This window comes from Bos indicus, chromosome 18, assembly GCF_029378745.1.
Source record: "Bos indicus isolate NIAB-ARS_2022 breed Sahiwal x Tharparkar chromosome 18, NIAB-ARS_B.indTharparkar_mat_pri_1.0, whole genome shotgun sequence".
In the NCBI taxonomy this organism is placed as follows: Eukaryota; Metazoa; Chordata; class Mammalia; order Artiodactyla; family Bovidae; genus Bos; species Bos indicus.
In genome coordinates, this window is record NC_091777.1 from 19169420 (window position 1) to 19184974 (window position 15555).

A 15555-nucleotide genomic window follows, 5' to 3' on the forward strand; every position below is an offset into this window, starting at 1 on the left:
AAGTGAAGAGGAACTAAAGAGCCTCTTGATGGAAGTGAAAGAGGAGAGTGAAAAAGCTGGCTTAAAACTCAGCATTCAAAAAACTAAGATCATGGCATCCAGTCCCATCACTTCATGGCAAATAGATGGGGAAACAATGGAAACAGTGGCAGACTTCTTGGGCTCCAAAATCACTGCAGATGGTGACTGCATCCGTGAAACTAAAGATGCTTGCTCCTTGGAAGAAAAGCTGTGACCAACCTAGACAGCATATTAAAAAGCAGAGACATTACTTTGCTGACAAAGGTCTGTCTAGTCAAAGCTATCGTTTTTTTCAGTAGTCATGTATAGATGTGAGAGTTAGACCATAAGGAAACCTGAGCACTGAAGAATTGATGCTTTTGAACTGTGATGTTGGAGAAGACTCTTGAGAGTCCCTTGGACAGCAAGGATATCAGACCAGTCAGTCCGAAAGGAAATCAGTCCTGAATATTCATTGGAAGGACTGACACTGAAGCTGAAACTCCAAAACTTTGGCCATCTGATGTGAAGAACTGACTCATTGGAAAAGACCCTGTTGCTTGGAAAGATTGAAATCACGTGGAGAAGGGGACGACAGAGGATGAGATGGTTGGATGATATTACCAACTCAATGTACATGAGTTTGAGCAAGCTCCGGCAGTTGGTGATGGACAGGGAAGCCTGGCGTGCCGCAGTCTATGGGATCACAAAGAGTCGGACATGACTGAGCGACTAAACTGAACTGAATAATTTAAAAATTGAAAAATAATTTTTTTAAGTGAGGGGGTATTCCTTGGGGGTCCAGTAGGATCCCATGCTTTCATTGCCAAGGGCTCAGGTTCAATCTCTGGCCCGAGAAATAAGATCCCAAAAGTCACATAGTAGGAAAAAAAAAAAGAGTTACCTTTAAAGGGCCGTTCATGGCAGTGTAAGCTTTTCTAGCAATTGCCTCCAAATACCCCAGTCTCTACCCTTTTCCCAGTTTGAAAGCTGCTTCCATATCTTTAGGTATTTGTTAGAGCAGTACCCCAACTTCTTAGCACCAGTAACCTGTAATAGTCAGGGTTGTCCAGGGAAACAGACCAGGAGGATATATATATTGTCTATTTGGATTTATTATATATTTATGTAATATATACCCAGATATAGAGATTTATGTGGAGATTTATTATGAGGAATTGACTCATACAACTGTGGAGGCTGAGAAGTCTCTTGATCTCCTGTCGGCAAGCTGCAGACCCAGGAAAATCAGTGGTCTCATTCAGTTCAAGTCTGAATAGCTGAGAACCAGGGACGCTAATGATATAAGTCCTAGTCCAGGCTGGAAATCATGAGCCAGATGAGATATCTCAGCTGAATCGCAAGGCATGCAAAAAGGGGTCAATTCGTCCTTCCTCTGCCTTTTGTCCTATTCAGACACTGAACCCATAAGGCCCACCCACATTGTTATTTTACTTTTATTATTTATTTATTTGGCTGCACAGGTGTTCGTTGTGGCATGTGGGTCTTCGATCTTCACTGAGACCTGCGGGATGTTTAGTTGAGGCCTGTGGGATCTAGTTCCCTGGCCAGCGCCCCCTGCACTGGGAGTTCCAAGTCTTAACCACTGGACCACCAGGGAAGTCCCCAGGGCACACCCACATTGGGAAGTGTAATCTACTTTTCTGAGACCACTGATTCAAATCAAATGATTGCTTAATCTTGGGCATTGCATAGTCAGTCAAGTTGATACCTAAAATTAGCCACCATACTAAATAACTATTTTTTAAGGAGAAATTCTGGACTACCTTTCAACTTATGTAGGTCCTAGCAAGACAATGTTCTAGAGCAGCAGTCCCCAATCTTTTTGACCCCAGGGACTGGTTTCTCGGAAGATAATTTTCGACGAATGGCATTGGGGGATGGTTTCAAGCACATCGCTTTTCTTCACAGTGCATTTCTTGTGCACTTAATTTCTCTTATTATTACATCAGTTCCACCTCAGACCATCAGGCATTAGATCCCGGAGGTTGGGGACCCGTGTTCTAGGGTGAGGCTCCAGTTTTTAGTAAGAGTCTTTGTCTTTAGAAATGGAATTTCTCTGCTTGAGTTGTTCGATGATGGATGACAAAAGTAAATGTGGGTGAATACTTTCTTCGGCAAGACTGCCTTTCCTGGGGTCTTCTCTCTCATCCACACACTGCCCTGCGGTGACGAGTTATAAAAAGAGATGGTAAAATGCAGTTATGTGAATGTTGCATTCTGACCAAGTTTCTGGGCTTTCTCTCCAGAGAGTGGTTGCCCAGGGACTGTCAGCATCTGCTTTGCCCACTCAAGACCAAGGATGCTACTTTCCTTACAAACAGAAAGGCAGTAGAAGGAGTTGCCTCAATAGCTTTGTGGAAACTTAAATTTGAAAAATGTATGGACTTCTTACAGACAGGTCAAGAATTATAGGAAAATGCACTCATTCTGGCAGTATTTTCTATTTTTTTTTCTCCCATGGTCCATTAGGCTGGGCAAGCAACTCTTTGTTGGGGCTTTAGCAGCTACCGTGGTCATATTATATGAAAACACTGCTCAGAACAGAGATTATCAAGGCAAATCAATAGGGATAGAAAGTAGATTAGTAAAAAAAAAAAAAAAAGAAAGTAGATTAGTAGTTGCCTGGGGCTGGGCAAAGGGACTGGTTGCAAATAGGCCCTAGAGATCTTTTTAGGGTTGGAAATAATCCAAAACTGGATTGTGGTGATGACTGCACAACTTTGTAAGTTTAGTGAAGTAAAGTGAAGTCGCTCAGTCATGTCCGACTCTTTGCGACCCCATGGACTGTAGCCTACCAGGCTCCTCCGTCCATGGGATTTTCCAGGTAAGAGTACTGGAGTGGGTTGCCATTTCCTTCTCCAGGGGAAATTCCCAACCCAGGGATCGAACCCAGGTCTCCCGCATTGTAGGCAGACACTTTACTGTCTGAGCCACCAGGGAAGCTGGTGTAAACTTAAATTTAGTAAAAGTCATTAAATTGTACACTTAAAATGAGTCAGGACATCCCCTGGTGGTCCAGTGGTTAAGAATCTGCCTTGCAATGCAGGGGACATGAGTTTGATCCCTGGTACAGGAATTAAGATTCACCATGTCTCAAGGCAACTAAGCCCATGTGCCACAAATACTGAGCCTGTGCTCTACAGCCTGTGAGCCCAAACTACACCTGTGCACCCTAGAGTCTGTGCTCAGTAACAAGAGAAGCCACTGCAAGGAGAAGCCTGCTCACGGCAGCTAGACAGTAGCCCCTGCCTGGCGCAACTAGAGAAAGCCTGAACACAGCAATGAAGACCCAGTGCAGCCAAAGTAAAGAGAGTGAATTTTATGGTATAGGAATTACAGTATAAAGATTTTAAACACACACGTGTGTACCGTGCACACACACATACACACACAGATACTTTCACTTCAAAAATCCCAGAATGCACACAATTTGAGCCATTTTTTTCCCTGAAAGTTAGGAGTGAAGAAATTTTCACTGTGCAGAACGAGATACAGCCTTTCACATTGCCTGTTCTGTTGAAGTCTCATTGAAATTTAATTCCTTACTTGGAATCCTCTTTGTATTCACAAGAGAGGAAACAAACATGGTACAATGCTGTATACTCCATGCAAAAAAGGGAAAGTTGTAAATGGTGCCTAAGCCCCAGGTTATTAATACCTGGAGCAAATGCTTCATTTCCTAAACACAGAAGATACTAATCACTATAAGTATATGACTATTATTCATGGTTTTGGGAACTCTGGAGTGGAGTAATCACACTAAGATTTAATTATAATGACAATTATTTATAATATGTATGTGCAATTCCCCTTCTGTTTTATTCAAGCTGATAAATCAACAAAATCATATTTAAATTTGCTTGATTCTTGGGTAACTTGCTTCTCATTTCTCTATTCAATTTTCACTCTGCGCAATCTTGGTGTTTCTGTAAATCTTACAAGTTGAGATCATCAGCTCAATATTTTCCCCTCTAAGAATGACTAACAACAACAAAGAGCATGAATACTGAGAATGATAGGACATTACATTATGCAGGAAAATGTCTGGGGTTTTGATAGCTGTATTTTTTGGCTCATCAATTTAATGAAGGTGGTTTTAAAGAATGTAATGTTCTAAATAGCAAAATGAAAAGGTTGAGTAATCAAAATTTATTATTGATATTGGTATAGTCTTTCTCTTTGCTTGCAGTAGTAGATTACTTTGTGACAAAACATCGCAGATTTGTTAGGGAAAGTGAATATATTCTTAGGTATTTTAAAGTTCCCTGGGTACAGTGGAAAGGAATCCACCTGCCAATGCAGAAGGCACTGGTTCAATCCCTGGTCTGGGAAGTTTCACACAACTCTGAGCAACTAAGCCCCTGCACTGCAACCACTGAGCCCATATGCTGCAACTACCAAAGCCCATGTGCCTAGAGCTTGTACTCCGCAATGAGAGGAGCCACTGCAGTGAGAATCCCATGCAGAAGAGTAGCTCCCGCTAGCCACAACTAGAGAAAGTTTGTGCACAGCAACAAAGACCCAGTGCAGCCAAAAAGAAATTCTCTACTGGTTTACTTTAGACCAGAGAGTTTTGAGGAAACTCCCAGAAGAGACAGTCTATGATTCCACACATATTCAACACAACTGCATTGCCTTATCATCCTGCACACAAAGTATATTCCTGCCTCAGGGCCTTTGCACTTGCTATTCCCTCTATTTGATGGATCATTCCCTAGATGGTCATGGTCTACTCCCTAACTTAAGTCCCTGCTCAAATATCACTTCCTCAGAGCAGTCTTCCCTGATTAGCCCATCTAAAAATAGCACAGTCACTAGCCTTTTAGCTTGATTTCTTTCTCTGCACAGCATTTAGCTGTCTGTCTGACCTTATATGCTTGCCTTACTAGAATGCAAGGTTCATGAAGGCAGGGACTGCATCATGTTCATTGCTATATCCCCAGATTCTTATATATTCCCCACATAATAATTGCTCAAGACATATTTCTTGAATTAATTAAATGAATTTTAATTTGACTTTGAATATTTACTTTTTGCCTCCCTAACCAGACAATCGGAGAAGGCAATGGCACCCCACTCCAGGACTGTTGCCTGGAAAATCCCATGGGCAGAGGAACCTGGTAAGCTGCAGTCCATGGGGTCGCTAAGAGTCGGACACGACTGAGAGACTTCACTTTCAGTTTTCACTTTCATGCATTGGAGAAGGAAATGGCAACCCACTCCAGTGTTCTTGCCTGGAGGATCCCAGGGACCGGGGAGCCTGGTAGGCTGCCATCTATGGGGTCGCACAGAGTCGGACACGACTGAGGTGACTTAGCAGCAGCAGCAGCAACCAGACAATACCTTCATGGAAGACAGGCAAAAGTCCTGGTCACTTATTTATCATCTCTAAAATGATTAGCTCAGTTTTACAAGGATACTAGACATTCAACCAAAGTTTACCGAATGAATGCCTTGGAACATGGGTGTGTGACATGGCTGACTGGTCAGTATTGCCGGCAGGTGAACAAGAAGAGTAATATCTCACCTTTCAGCCCATATTTTACAAAGTATACTTTTATGTATACCAATTCATCTGATCATTTTGTTAATACTTTACTAGGTCTTAAGGTTTGCCTGAAGAAACAAGCACTCAAAGATAACAAGTGTTGGTTTCTGACATTTCAGTCAGTTCATTCTCTCACTCAGTCACATACGATTCTTTGGGATCCCATGGACTGCAGCATGCCAGTCTTTCCTCAGTTCAGTTCAGTTCAGTCACTCAGTCATGTCCAACTCTTTGCGATCCCATGAATCACAGCACGCCAGGCCTCCCTGTCCATCACTAACTCCCGGAGTTTACTGAGACTCACGTCCATCGAGTCAGTGATGCCATCCAGCCATCTCATCCTCTGTCATCCCCTTCTCCTCCTGCCCCCAATCCCTCCCAGCATCAGGGTCTTTTCCAATGAGTCAACTCTTCACATGAGGTGGCCAAAGTACTGGAGTTTCAGCTTTAGCATCATTCCTTCTAAAGAAATCCCAGGGCTGATCTCCTTCAGAATGGACTGGTTGGATCTCCTTGCAGTCCAAGGGACTCTCAAGAGTCTTCTCCAACACCACAATTCAAAAGCATCAATTCTTCAGCACTCAGCCTTCTTCACAGTCCAACGCTCACATCCATACACGACCACTGGAAAAACCATAGCCTTGACTAGACGGACCTTTGTTGGCAAAGTAATGTCTCTGCTTTTGAATATGCTATCTAGGTTGGTCATAACTTTCCTTCCAAGGAGTAAGTGTCTTTTAATTTCATGGCTGCAGTCACCATCTGCAGTGATTTTGGAGCCCCCAAAAATAAAGTATGACACTGTTTCCCCATCTATTTCCCATGAAGTGATGGGACCAGATGCCATGATCTTCGTTTTCTGAATGTTGAGCTTTAAGCCAACTTTTTCACTCTCCACTTTCACTTTCATCAAGAGGCTTTTGAGTTCCTCTTCACTTTCTGCCATAAGGGTGGTGTCATCTGCATATCTGAGGTTATTGATATTTCTCCTGGCAATCTTGATTCCAGCTTGTGCTTCTTCCAGCCCAGCGTTTCTCATGATGTACTCTGCATATAAGTTAAATAAGCAGGGTGACAATATACAGCCTTGACGTATTCCTTTTCCTATTTGGAACCAGTCTGTTGTTCCATGTCCAGTTCTAACTGTTGCTTCCTGACCTGCAAACAGATTTCTCAAGAGGCAGGTCAGGTGGTTTGGTATTCCCATCTCTTTCAGAATTTTCCACAGTTTATTGTGATCCACACAGTCAAAGGCTTTGGCATAGTCAATAAAGCAGAAATAGATGTTTTTCTGGAATTCTCTTGCTTTTTCCATGATCCAGTGGATGTTGGCAATTTGATCTCTGGTTCCTCTGCCTTTTCTACAACCAGCTTGAACATCAGGAAGTTCACGGTTCACATATTGCTGAAGCCTGGCGTGGAGAATTTTGAGCATTACTTTACTAGCATGTGACTTGCTCAAACTCATGTCCATCGAGTCGGTGATGCCATCCAACCATCTCATCCTTTCTCGTCCCCTTCTCCTGCCTTCACTCTTTCCCAGCATCAGGGTCTTTTCAAATGAGTCAGTTCTTTGCATCGGGTGGCCAAAGTTTTGGAGCTTCAGCTTCGGCATCAGTCCTCCCAATGAATATTCAGGATTGATTTCCTTTAGGATGGACTGGTTGGATCTCCTTGCAACAAGAGATGCCACCGCAGTGAGAAGCCCGAGCACTCCAACTAGAATAGGAGTAGCCCCCACTTACCACAACTAGAAAAAGCCCAAATGTGGCAACAAAGACCCAGCACAGCCAAAAATACAATAAAAAATTAAAATAAAAAAAGCTAATAAAGACTGTCTTGAAACATACATATGCATGGAGAGATTTTTTGAAAAGCGTTTATTAGTCTTCACAGTAGTTATTTCTAGACAGTGGGAACTTGCTATTACATATTTTGGCTTTGCATTTCTCACTTGTATTTTTAAAGCCAACTTGAAGTTATGAAAATAAAGTTTTTTTCTATACATGCTTTATTTTTTAATTTGTCAATGTGAATAGCATAAAAATATCACTACTCATTTTCCTGGCTATGTAATTCTCAGAACACAGCAAACTTCATTGAGACAACTTTTAATACTGATTTATAGTAAAGCAATAACAAACAAACAGAATGAACCAAAATTCTTTAGCTTTTGTGTGTGTGTTTTCCATATTTATGCCCATGTTATTCTCTGAGCAAGAAAAAAGGTAAAGTGATGCTTTATATTTTCATCTTTGCCAAAAAAACCTTTCCAGGATATTGAGCTCCCCAAATCGGGCGTTAGGGACTCACTCTGGACTTTGGACCAACCTTAAGAGGGCACACATGAAACATGCTCATTTCTTTTCCTTTTTTCTTTTTATGATTTGAAATACTTAAAACACCCTTTTGCTTGTCTTTCACCACAGGGATTTGTGGAAAATCTCTACTGGTGCCAACAATATGGTCCCCAAATTAGGCTTAAAAGGTTTTGGGTTTTCTTTAATTTTGAACTAAGAAGGGTTTTTCATGGTTGCTGATGCATCTTCGGGCACGTGGTTTCTTCACACGCTGAGTGGCTTGTGTGTCTGTCTCCCTGCCTGTGGGTCTGCGTGTGTTTATGTGTGCAAGTCTTTGTAGAGTGGTTTGGGGTGTGTGACGGTGGTTTTGAGCCCATGGCTTACGCACTCTACGAAGAAGCGTGCCCAGCCCTGTAGGTGGGAGCAGGTTTCTTGTTTCGGGGTCGCGTGGGGAAACGCTCCACCAAGTCCTGCGGCTCCCAGTTCTGGCCAGGGCGCGGCAGGGAGGGCGCTGGGGGCAACCGGGTGGCCAAGCAACAGAGGAACCAGCGCAGCTTGCATCCGGGCAGGGTCCCGGACACGTGCTCTGCTGGAAAGAGGGACGCACTTTCCGCCCTCTGGAACGGTGCTTAGAGCGGAGATCTATCCTGGGAGGGGTTAGAGAAGCCCGAGGATCCTGGCGCTGCAGCCTGGGGGAGGGGAGAGTGGGCGGGGCGGCACCGCCCACAATCTATTCCCTCCGGAGCTGGCGGCGACAGGCCTACGTCCGGCCTCACCCAGCCTCGGGGGCCAGGAAACTGAGACTGGAGGCGGCACGCGCGTCAGGGGTGCCCTGACGCCCAGGTACGTGCGACCCCTGCCCCCCTCCCTAGCCGGGGTCGGGACGGTTAGACCGGGCGGTTGCGGCTCCTAGACGCGCCACACCGCAGCCTCTGTGACGCACAGCGCGGCCTCTGGGGCTGGACTGGCGGCTCGGCCCGGCGGGGGCGGGGCAAGCACGGGAGGGAGGGGCGGGGCGGGGGCGGAGCGAGCGGGGCGGAGCCGACGGAGGCCCCGCCCCGGGCCCGGAGGAGCAAGGGCGCTACGGAGCAGGCGCGTCCCCCCCCCCCCGCCTGCCGCCGCCGCCGCCGCCGCCGCCGCCGCCGCCGCCGCCGCCGCCGCCGCCGCCGCCGCCGCGCCGCAGCCGCCGCCGCCGCCGCCGCCGCTAGCCCTTCTCAGGAGCAGCCGCTGCCGCCGCCATTTGCACGGGGACCCCGGTGACAGGGGCTTGGCAGAGGGGCGGAGGGAGGGGGGGAGGGCCCGCAGAGCCCCCGAGGGCGGGAGCGACGCCGCCTGCGCCGGCCGGGCTCCTTGCGCGACCGCGCCGCCCGCGGCGGGCCCCGAGCAGCAGTAGCAGCGGCAGCGGCAGCGGCAGCAGCAGCAGCAGCAGCAGCAGCCGAGGCCGGGCGTGCGCCTGAGGCGCGGCGGCGGCGGCGGCGGCCCTGCGGGCAGCCGGGAGGGGCGGGGGCAGCGGCCGCCGCCGTTTGATGGATCCGAGGATCGCCTGGTTCCAGCCAGAGCAGCTCGGACCGTCCAACAGTCTGTGGATGCAGATCTGGGAGACCACCCAGGGACTGAGGAACCTCTACTTCAACCACCACTGTCACAGCAGCGGCGGCGCGAGCGGCGGCGGCGGCGGCGGCGGCAGCAGCACGGCCACCGGCGGGAGCGGCAGCAGCACCGGCAGCCCCAGCGGCGCTGCCCCGGCCCCGGCCCCGGCCGGCATGTACCGCTCCGGGGAGCGCCTGCTGGGCGGCCACGCGCAGCAGGCGGAGCAGCGGGACTTCCTGCCCCTGGAGACGACCAACAACAACAACAACCACCACCAGCCCGCGGCCTGGGCCCGTCGAGCCGCCGCGGGCCCCTCTGCGTCCCCATCCCCCTCGGCGTCCCCGTCCCCGCACTCCTCGACCGCCGTCCCCGCCGCGGAACCCGCGGACCCAGCCTCGGGCAGCAGCAACAAGAGGAAGCGGGACAACAAGGCTAGCACCTACGGACTCAACTATAGCCTGCTGCAGCCCAGCGGAGGGCGGGCCCCGGGGGGCGGCCGGGCAGACGGCGGCGGGGGCGTGTACAGCGGGACCCCGTGGAAGCGGAGGAACTACAACCAGGGAGTCGTGGGGTGAGTGGTGGCCTTGCGGCCTGGTGGCCTGGCCCTTGCACACGCGCAGCCGGGCACACGCCCACAGAGGGGGGGCTGGGGGGGGAGCCTGGGTGAGGCCCCCCCCAACCTCGGCCTGCCTTAGTTACTGGTCCTCAGGGGTCTGATGGCGTCCCTTCTCCGTCCACACCTTCTCTCAACCTTCGTTAGCAGTCCACACCTTTGCCCCCTCCCTCTCAGCTCCACGCCTTTTCTGGACATCCTCTCAACCCTCCACAACCTCCCCTCACCTCCCTTAGTCATTCACATCCTCCTTCCTAACCGTTCACATCTTCCCTGGACCACCCCCACCCCCACCCCCACCCCCACCCCCCATCCATCCATCCACTCTTTCTTCCCATCCCCCCCTAGTCAAACACACCTTCTCTCTCTTCTCTCCCCATGTCTCTAGCCCTCTCCACCCTGCCCCCCACATCATCACACCCCAAAATGAAGTCGCCTAGCACAGGCAAATCATTCATTCCCTGAGAACATTCCTGTGTTAGTGCCTTTTCACGGTACCGGACCTGGAGGTGCTTTCCTTGCCAAGAATAGAAACATCCAGAAAGCTCCTCCCCCTCCCCCAATCCCAAACAGGAATCGTGGCAGCCCTGAAAGGCTTTGCTGGCTATTGACCCTTTGGCCCATCTCTCTATTTTTTATTTCTTAGAATTTCCTATGTTAGTGATGCCTTGCTGTGTCGGGAGTGAGGAATGAGGTGACAGTTAAGCTTAGGCTGGTGGAGATGGTGAGCTCTTCTTTTCAGGCGCATGGAACTTTCTAGGAGTTCATCGTCCTCGGCCCCAGTTTCTCACTGTAAAGTTGTCATCCTGGCAGAGACAGCCAATGCTTTTCATTCTGGGGGGTAACTTTATGCTAATGAGTGAATGTTGCACCACTAATGACTTTCTGTTTAAAGTTCAGCTGTTACAAAATGGAATTTTACCTGACCCCTAGTGAATTATGTACATAAGCAGTGACTGTTTCCAGGTTGATTTCCCCTGTGCTGGGATAGACTACAAAGTCTTACAAAAATTTTGTAAAATGAAGGTTTTGGGTTATGTGTGTGTGTGTGTGCGTGTGTAGCTTGAGTATGGAGAATGAGCTGTAAAATTGCTTTTCACTCTTCAGATCCTGTTTTACATCATGGGTTACAAGTAGGCAGGTGAAATCACCATTAATAGTCCCTTGTGGAACCTTTTCTTAGATTCACCCATTCAGATCTGCCCTGCTTTGGCAAGCAGAGAGAGTTCTGTGTACCTTTTTGAAGGTCTGGGTAAAATGAGTTGGTGGGTTCCATCTGCTTCTAGTGGGCTGGTGTCTGCTCTATGCTACTATTACAACTCCCACCCTTTATGGAAAATGCAGTTAAGCATTTTAAGACTGGCAATGGGGTATATGTCAAACCTGTCCTCACTTTCCAGGGGGGATCATTTTGGATTGAGTCCTCTACTGCTAAGCTTCAAGGGCGCTCTCCATGGTCATCTTCTTTCAATAAAAGGCTCATGGTTCCATCCTGATAGCATTTCCAAGATGAAGTATAAACCTGTAGTTTGATGACAGGCAAATTGATATTGAGGGATTCTGATAGTTTCATTTCACAGGAATAAGCTCCAGTTAAGTAATCACTGTCAGTTAAAACCTCCAAGTTCCCTAGTTTCGTTTTACTGAAGCGTCTGCTTATGTATGTAGCAAAGGTATATTATAAATCCAAAATGCTGGCTGCCTTTCTTTGATAGCTTAGAAATTCCTTTTTACTTGCTATTTTAATGTTGAGGATACTGTAAAAGGCTCACATTTGAACTTAGGTAGAAGCAAGATACTCTTAGTCCTAGATTCAAATACTACATTGTCCTCAAAGGGATTAAGGAGAGGAATTTCCATTTCCAGAGGAATTGCTGTTTAAAAACGGATTGTAAACCTGTCTTAAAACTGCTTATCGATTCATCATTCTTTTGCCTTCTCCTTTAGAGGATGTCAGCAGTTAAATTTTTAAAATTTTATTAAGTGGGACCTAAGTGTTTTTGTAAGAGTGTCTGAGTGCTTAAAAATTCTTGTTGTGATTTATGGGCCCATATTTCTTAACTTTTAGGAAAGTCTTGCTGTTTTTAATACAGGTATTTTAAAAAATCTGAATTCAGAATGCACCTCAATGTTACGCTATTCTGACATTAGGTATAGTAAAACTATTGAGAGTTCTTGGGATGTGACTGACAGTTAGCTAATAGGTTAAAAAATTGTTGTGGTCCTTGGCCCCTGAACTGGCACGACCATCTAGGTAGGGAGAGGAAGAAAAAGCGCATGAACAGTGGCCTGGAACCTGGGGCAGCTGGATACCCACTCTGTCCCACATCTGTGATCTATTTGTGTTCTGTTTTGCCACAGCAGGTTGACACTCCCTGAACACTCCAAGATGCAGTTCAAAATCCTGAGTTCATTGCTCATGGTCTTGATTTTTTTGTACTTTCTCTAAAATCTTGCAGTGCTTGTTTTGTGCTCTTGGCATAGTTGCTTATGTTTAATTTTCCTTTTATATATATGTTTTATCCACTAGGTTGCTAGTTAAGATGAAACTTCTTTCTTCCTTTCTTTTTTTAGTTGAGGTAAGATGGAAATTTCTTAAATGTAGAGTAAGATGTTTGCATGGCATCCTGAAATCCTCATAGTCCTCTTTCAAAAGGACTCCTCTCATCTGAGCGTACCATCTCAGCCTTCTCCAGGTATCCCTGATCCAGGGAGTTTGTTTGCTTTCCATTTTTTCTTTATCGAGTTGCTTTCACTTACTCTACTTTTGGGGGTTCATTCCCTTCCAATGCTGGCCATGGTGTAGGAAGAAGTCCACCTGCTCCTGGTTGTTCATGAAAGTGAGCTTTAAGCCCTTTTCTTTTCAAAGATTTAATTGTTGATCATCATGGAGAAAGAAGAGATGACAAAAAGTAGCAAACATAGGAAACTTTTGGAGATTCAGAGGCTTTGGTCCTGAGCCCAGGTGTCTAGAAGCTTCCTTTGGAAGGTGCTTGGTGCTCAAGCTCATGAGGATAGGCTTATGTTGGCCACGTGGCCAGATCTGTAAATATTTTTCCAAGGCTTGGATGACTTGTTCAAAACAATGTTTTGGAGTATGAATTTGACAGTGGGACATCAAGAAGTCCCTGCTGGGAAACTTGGGTTTAAGGAATAATTTCTTGAACTGGAATGATGGGGTTGGAAATGGGAAAGAATGAATGTGAGAGGTACTACAAAGTAAGAATGGAAAAGATTCTAACTCTCTTCATGGCTTTAAATCCATGGTATTAATAACAGCTTTGAATTTGAGTGACTGGGGAAATGTTAATGTTATTGTTGAACGTAAGGATTAGGACCATTGGTTTGGAGCAAAAGGTACGGTGATGTTTAGATGGAACTGTCTAGCAGGTCGAGGAAATTTGGGGGCTGAGATATAGTCGTTTGCACTGCAGTGGGGCAGTGTCCTTCCTTGCGTATGTTGTACAGCGTAGCACAGTTAAGTCCAAGATGCTGACACTGTTCTTCAGCACTGACCTTATGGCCTCTTTCTGTTTCTACACAATATGATCAGTGGGATTGATGTTAGTGCTGGCTCCAGAGTGATTGGGCAGATTAATATGAAAGAATTTAGAGGCCTTAGTCCAAGGGCTTGTTCTAAGTATAATTTGGTGGCGCTAGTGGTAAAGAACTTGCCTGCCAATGCAGGAGACATAAGAGATGCTTGAGCCCTGGGTGGGGAAGATCCGATGGAGAAGGAAATGGCAACCCACTCCAGTATTCTTGGCTGGAGAATCCTGTGGACAGAGGAGCCTGATGGGCTGCGGTCCATAGGGTCGCAAAGTGTCGGACACAGCTGAAGTGACCTAGCACATAATTTCTATGTATTTGCGTATGTAGCCCACAGGAATTCTTCAGTGCACTAGGACCTTCAGGTTATGGAATTTTTCTGTATTTGGGTGCTGAAGTGTGCTTTCAAGAAGACATTAGGTTTTCTGCACTGTAGATTCTACACTAACAATGTAATTCGTGTTTGAGAATCTCACATCTGGTATACCGTGTATAACCAAGCTGCTTCCATGCCACAACTCATCTGTCTGAAATCTGTGACAATGAACAGTGTCACCCTGTCAGAATCATTGGCATTTTAGCCTGTTTTAGGTGTTGAAAGGCAAAAGGGAACAGTGACTGGAGCTTTCAGGAATCTACCCTGGGTTCACACAGAAGGTTTAGCTTCTTTTGGAAATGAAGCGTGAGAAAGTGAAAAAGGGATACCAGGAAAGTCTAAGGTAGGGAGGAGGAGGGCGTGTGTGTTCCAGCAATCCGGTCCTGGTGTGATAGATGGCCTTATGTCACAACTTCTTCCGTGAAACCCCATCAGTAAATCCTAGTGTTCGGAATCTGCAAGGGCCATGGGAAGAAAGTATATGGGCTCCCTTGCTGATACTGAACTGATCAAATAGTTGTGGTTAGGTATTCTTATACCTGATGAAGCTGAGAAAAATTTAAGGTACTTTTTTCTAAGGAAAGTAGAAAAGCAAGGTGTTGTGTGATTTTACTCAGCTTTCTCTTTTTCCTTTAGAATAAAATTTAGTGGAGAAAACTGTTTCAGGGTCACACCCACTGCACTGGAGATTGTTAATCATTTAAACACACATGGGTATGGAGTAGTCTTGAAGGGGCTAGAGGCCAGAGAGGATGCTCATTGGAGAATTAGGGTCCAGCTCCCAGCAGCTGACTGAGACTCCTGTTTTGACTCTTTCCTGCCGAGCTGGCTGAACAGCTCAGCCTGCTTCAGGAATTCAGAGGACGGCCAGTAGAATGTTCTTTGTAACCCTCAGAATATTTGTTAGGGACTCAGTTGCTACAGAACACCAAAAAGACTTTCAATTCATTTTTTTTACCATTTTTGACATGACACAAAATTATTTTTTTCTAAGAGTATTTATTGATGTTGAGGATGCCCTCAAGCTAGACTTTTCATTAATTTGAACCCAAACAGCAGCTGTTAATTTACTCCATCCTGTGAGTTACTTGCTGATATTAGAGACTTCTGTATACTTAAGGGCTTTGGGTCATGTTGAAGTTAGAGTTAAAAGATTTTGGGAAAAAACTGAATGTGGAGATGTTTTTGTTGTGTACTGGCTCCTTAATCATGTGAACAGTGTCAGAATGTGAAAAAAAATCTTGCCATGTACATAAGAGATTTCATATAGTATCTGACAGCTGAACTCTGGAATTGTAGCTCAAGTCATGCTTTCTGCTGAAATAGTTTGAATAGTATGCAGAAACCTATGTTTTCAAATTAGTTGCTTTATTAAAAATGCTCTATTCTGTAAAAATGCTCGTGGAGCCTTTTTACCATGTTCCATATACTAACATATACTATGTTAAGCCTTTTGTATTTGTTATATTTTTCTCATGTGTTAGCCCCATCTAATTTGTTTTAAACTTTTTATTTTGAAATATAGATTCCCAGAAAGTGGCAGAAAATAATACAG

The 15555-nt window shown here is 46.1% G+C and overlaps 1 protein-coding gene across 7 annotated transcripts in view; it reads left to right on the top strand.

Moving 5' to 3' along the window:
- The first annotated feature begins 8627 nt into the window (after nucleotides 1–8627).
- Nucleotides 8628–15555, top strand: part of TENT4B (terminal nucleotidyltransferase 4B) — a 73766-nt gene continuing 66838 nt past the window's right edge. For 2 of the 7 annotated variants that reach the window (XM_070770538.1, XM_070770535.1), the window contains exon 1: nucleotides 9202–10033. In XM_070770538.1, the coding sequence (XP_070626639.1) occupies nucleotides 9399–10033 (635 nt within the window). In that variant the 5' untranslated portion in view covers nucleotides 9202–9398. Of the gene's footprint in view, nucleotides 8716–9201; nucleotides 10034–15555 lie in introns of those variants that run through there. The other 5 variants (XM_070770537.1, XM_070770534.1, XM_070770532.1 and 2 more) reach the window with 4 other exon arrangements.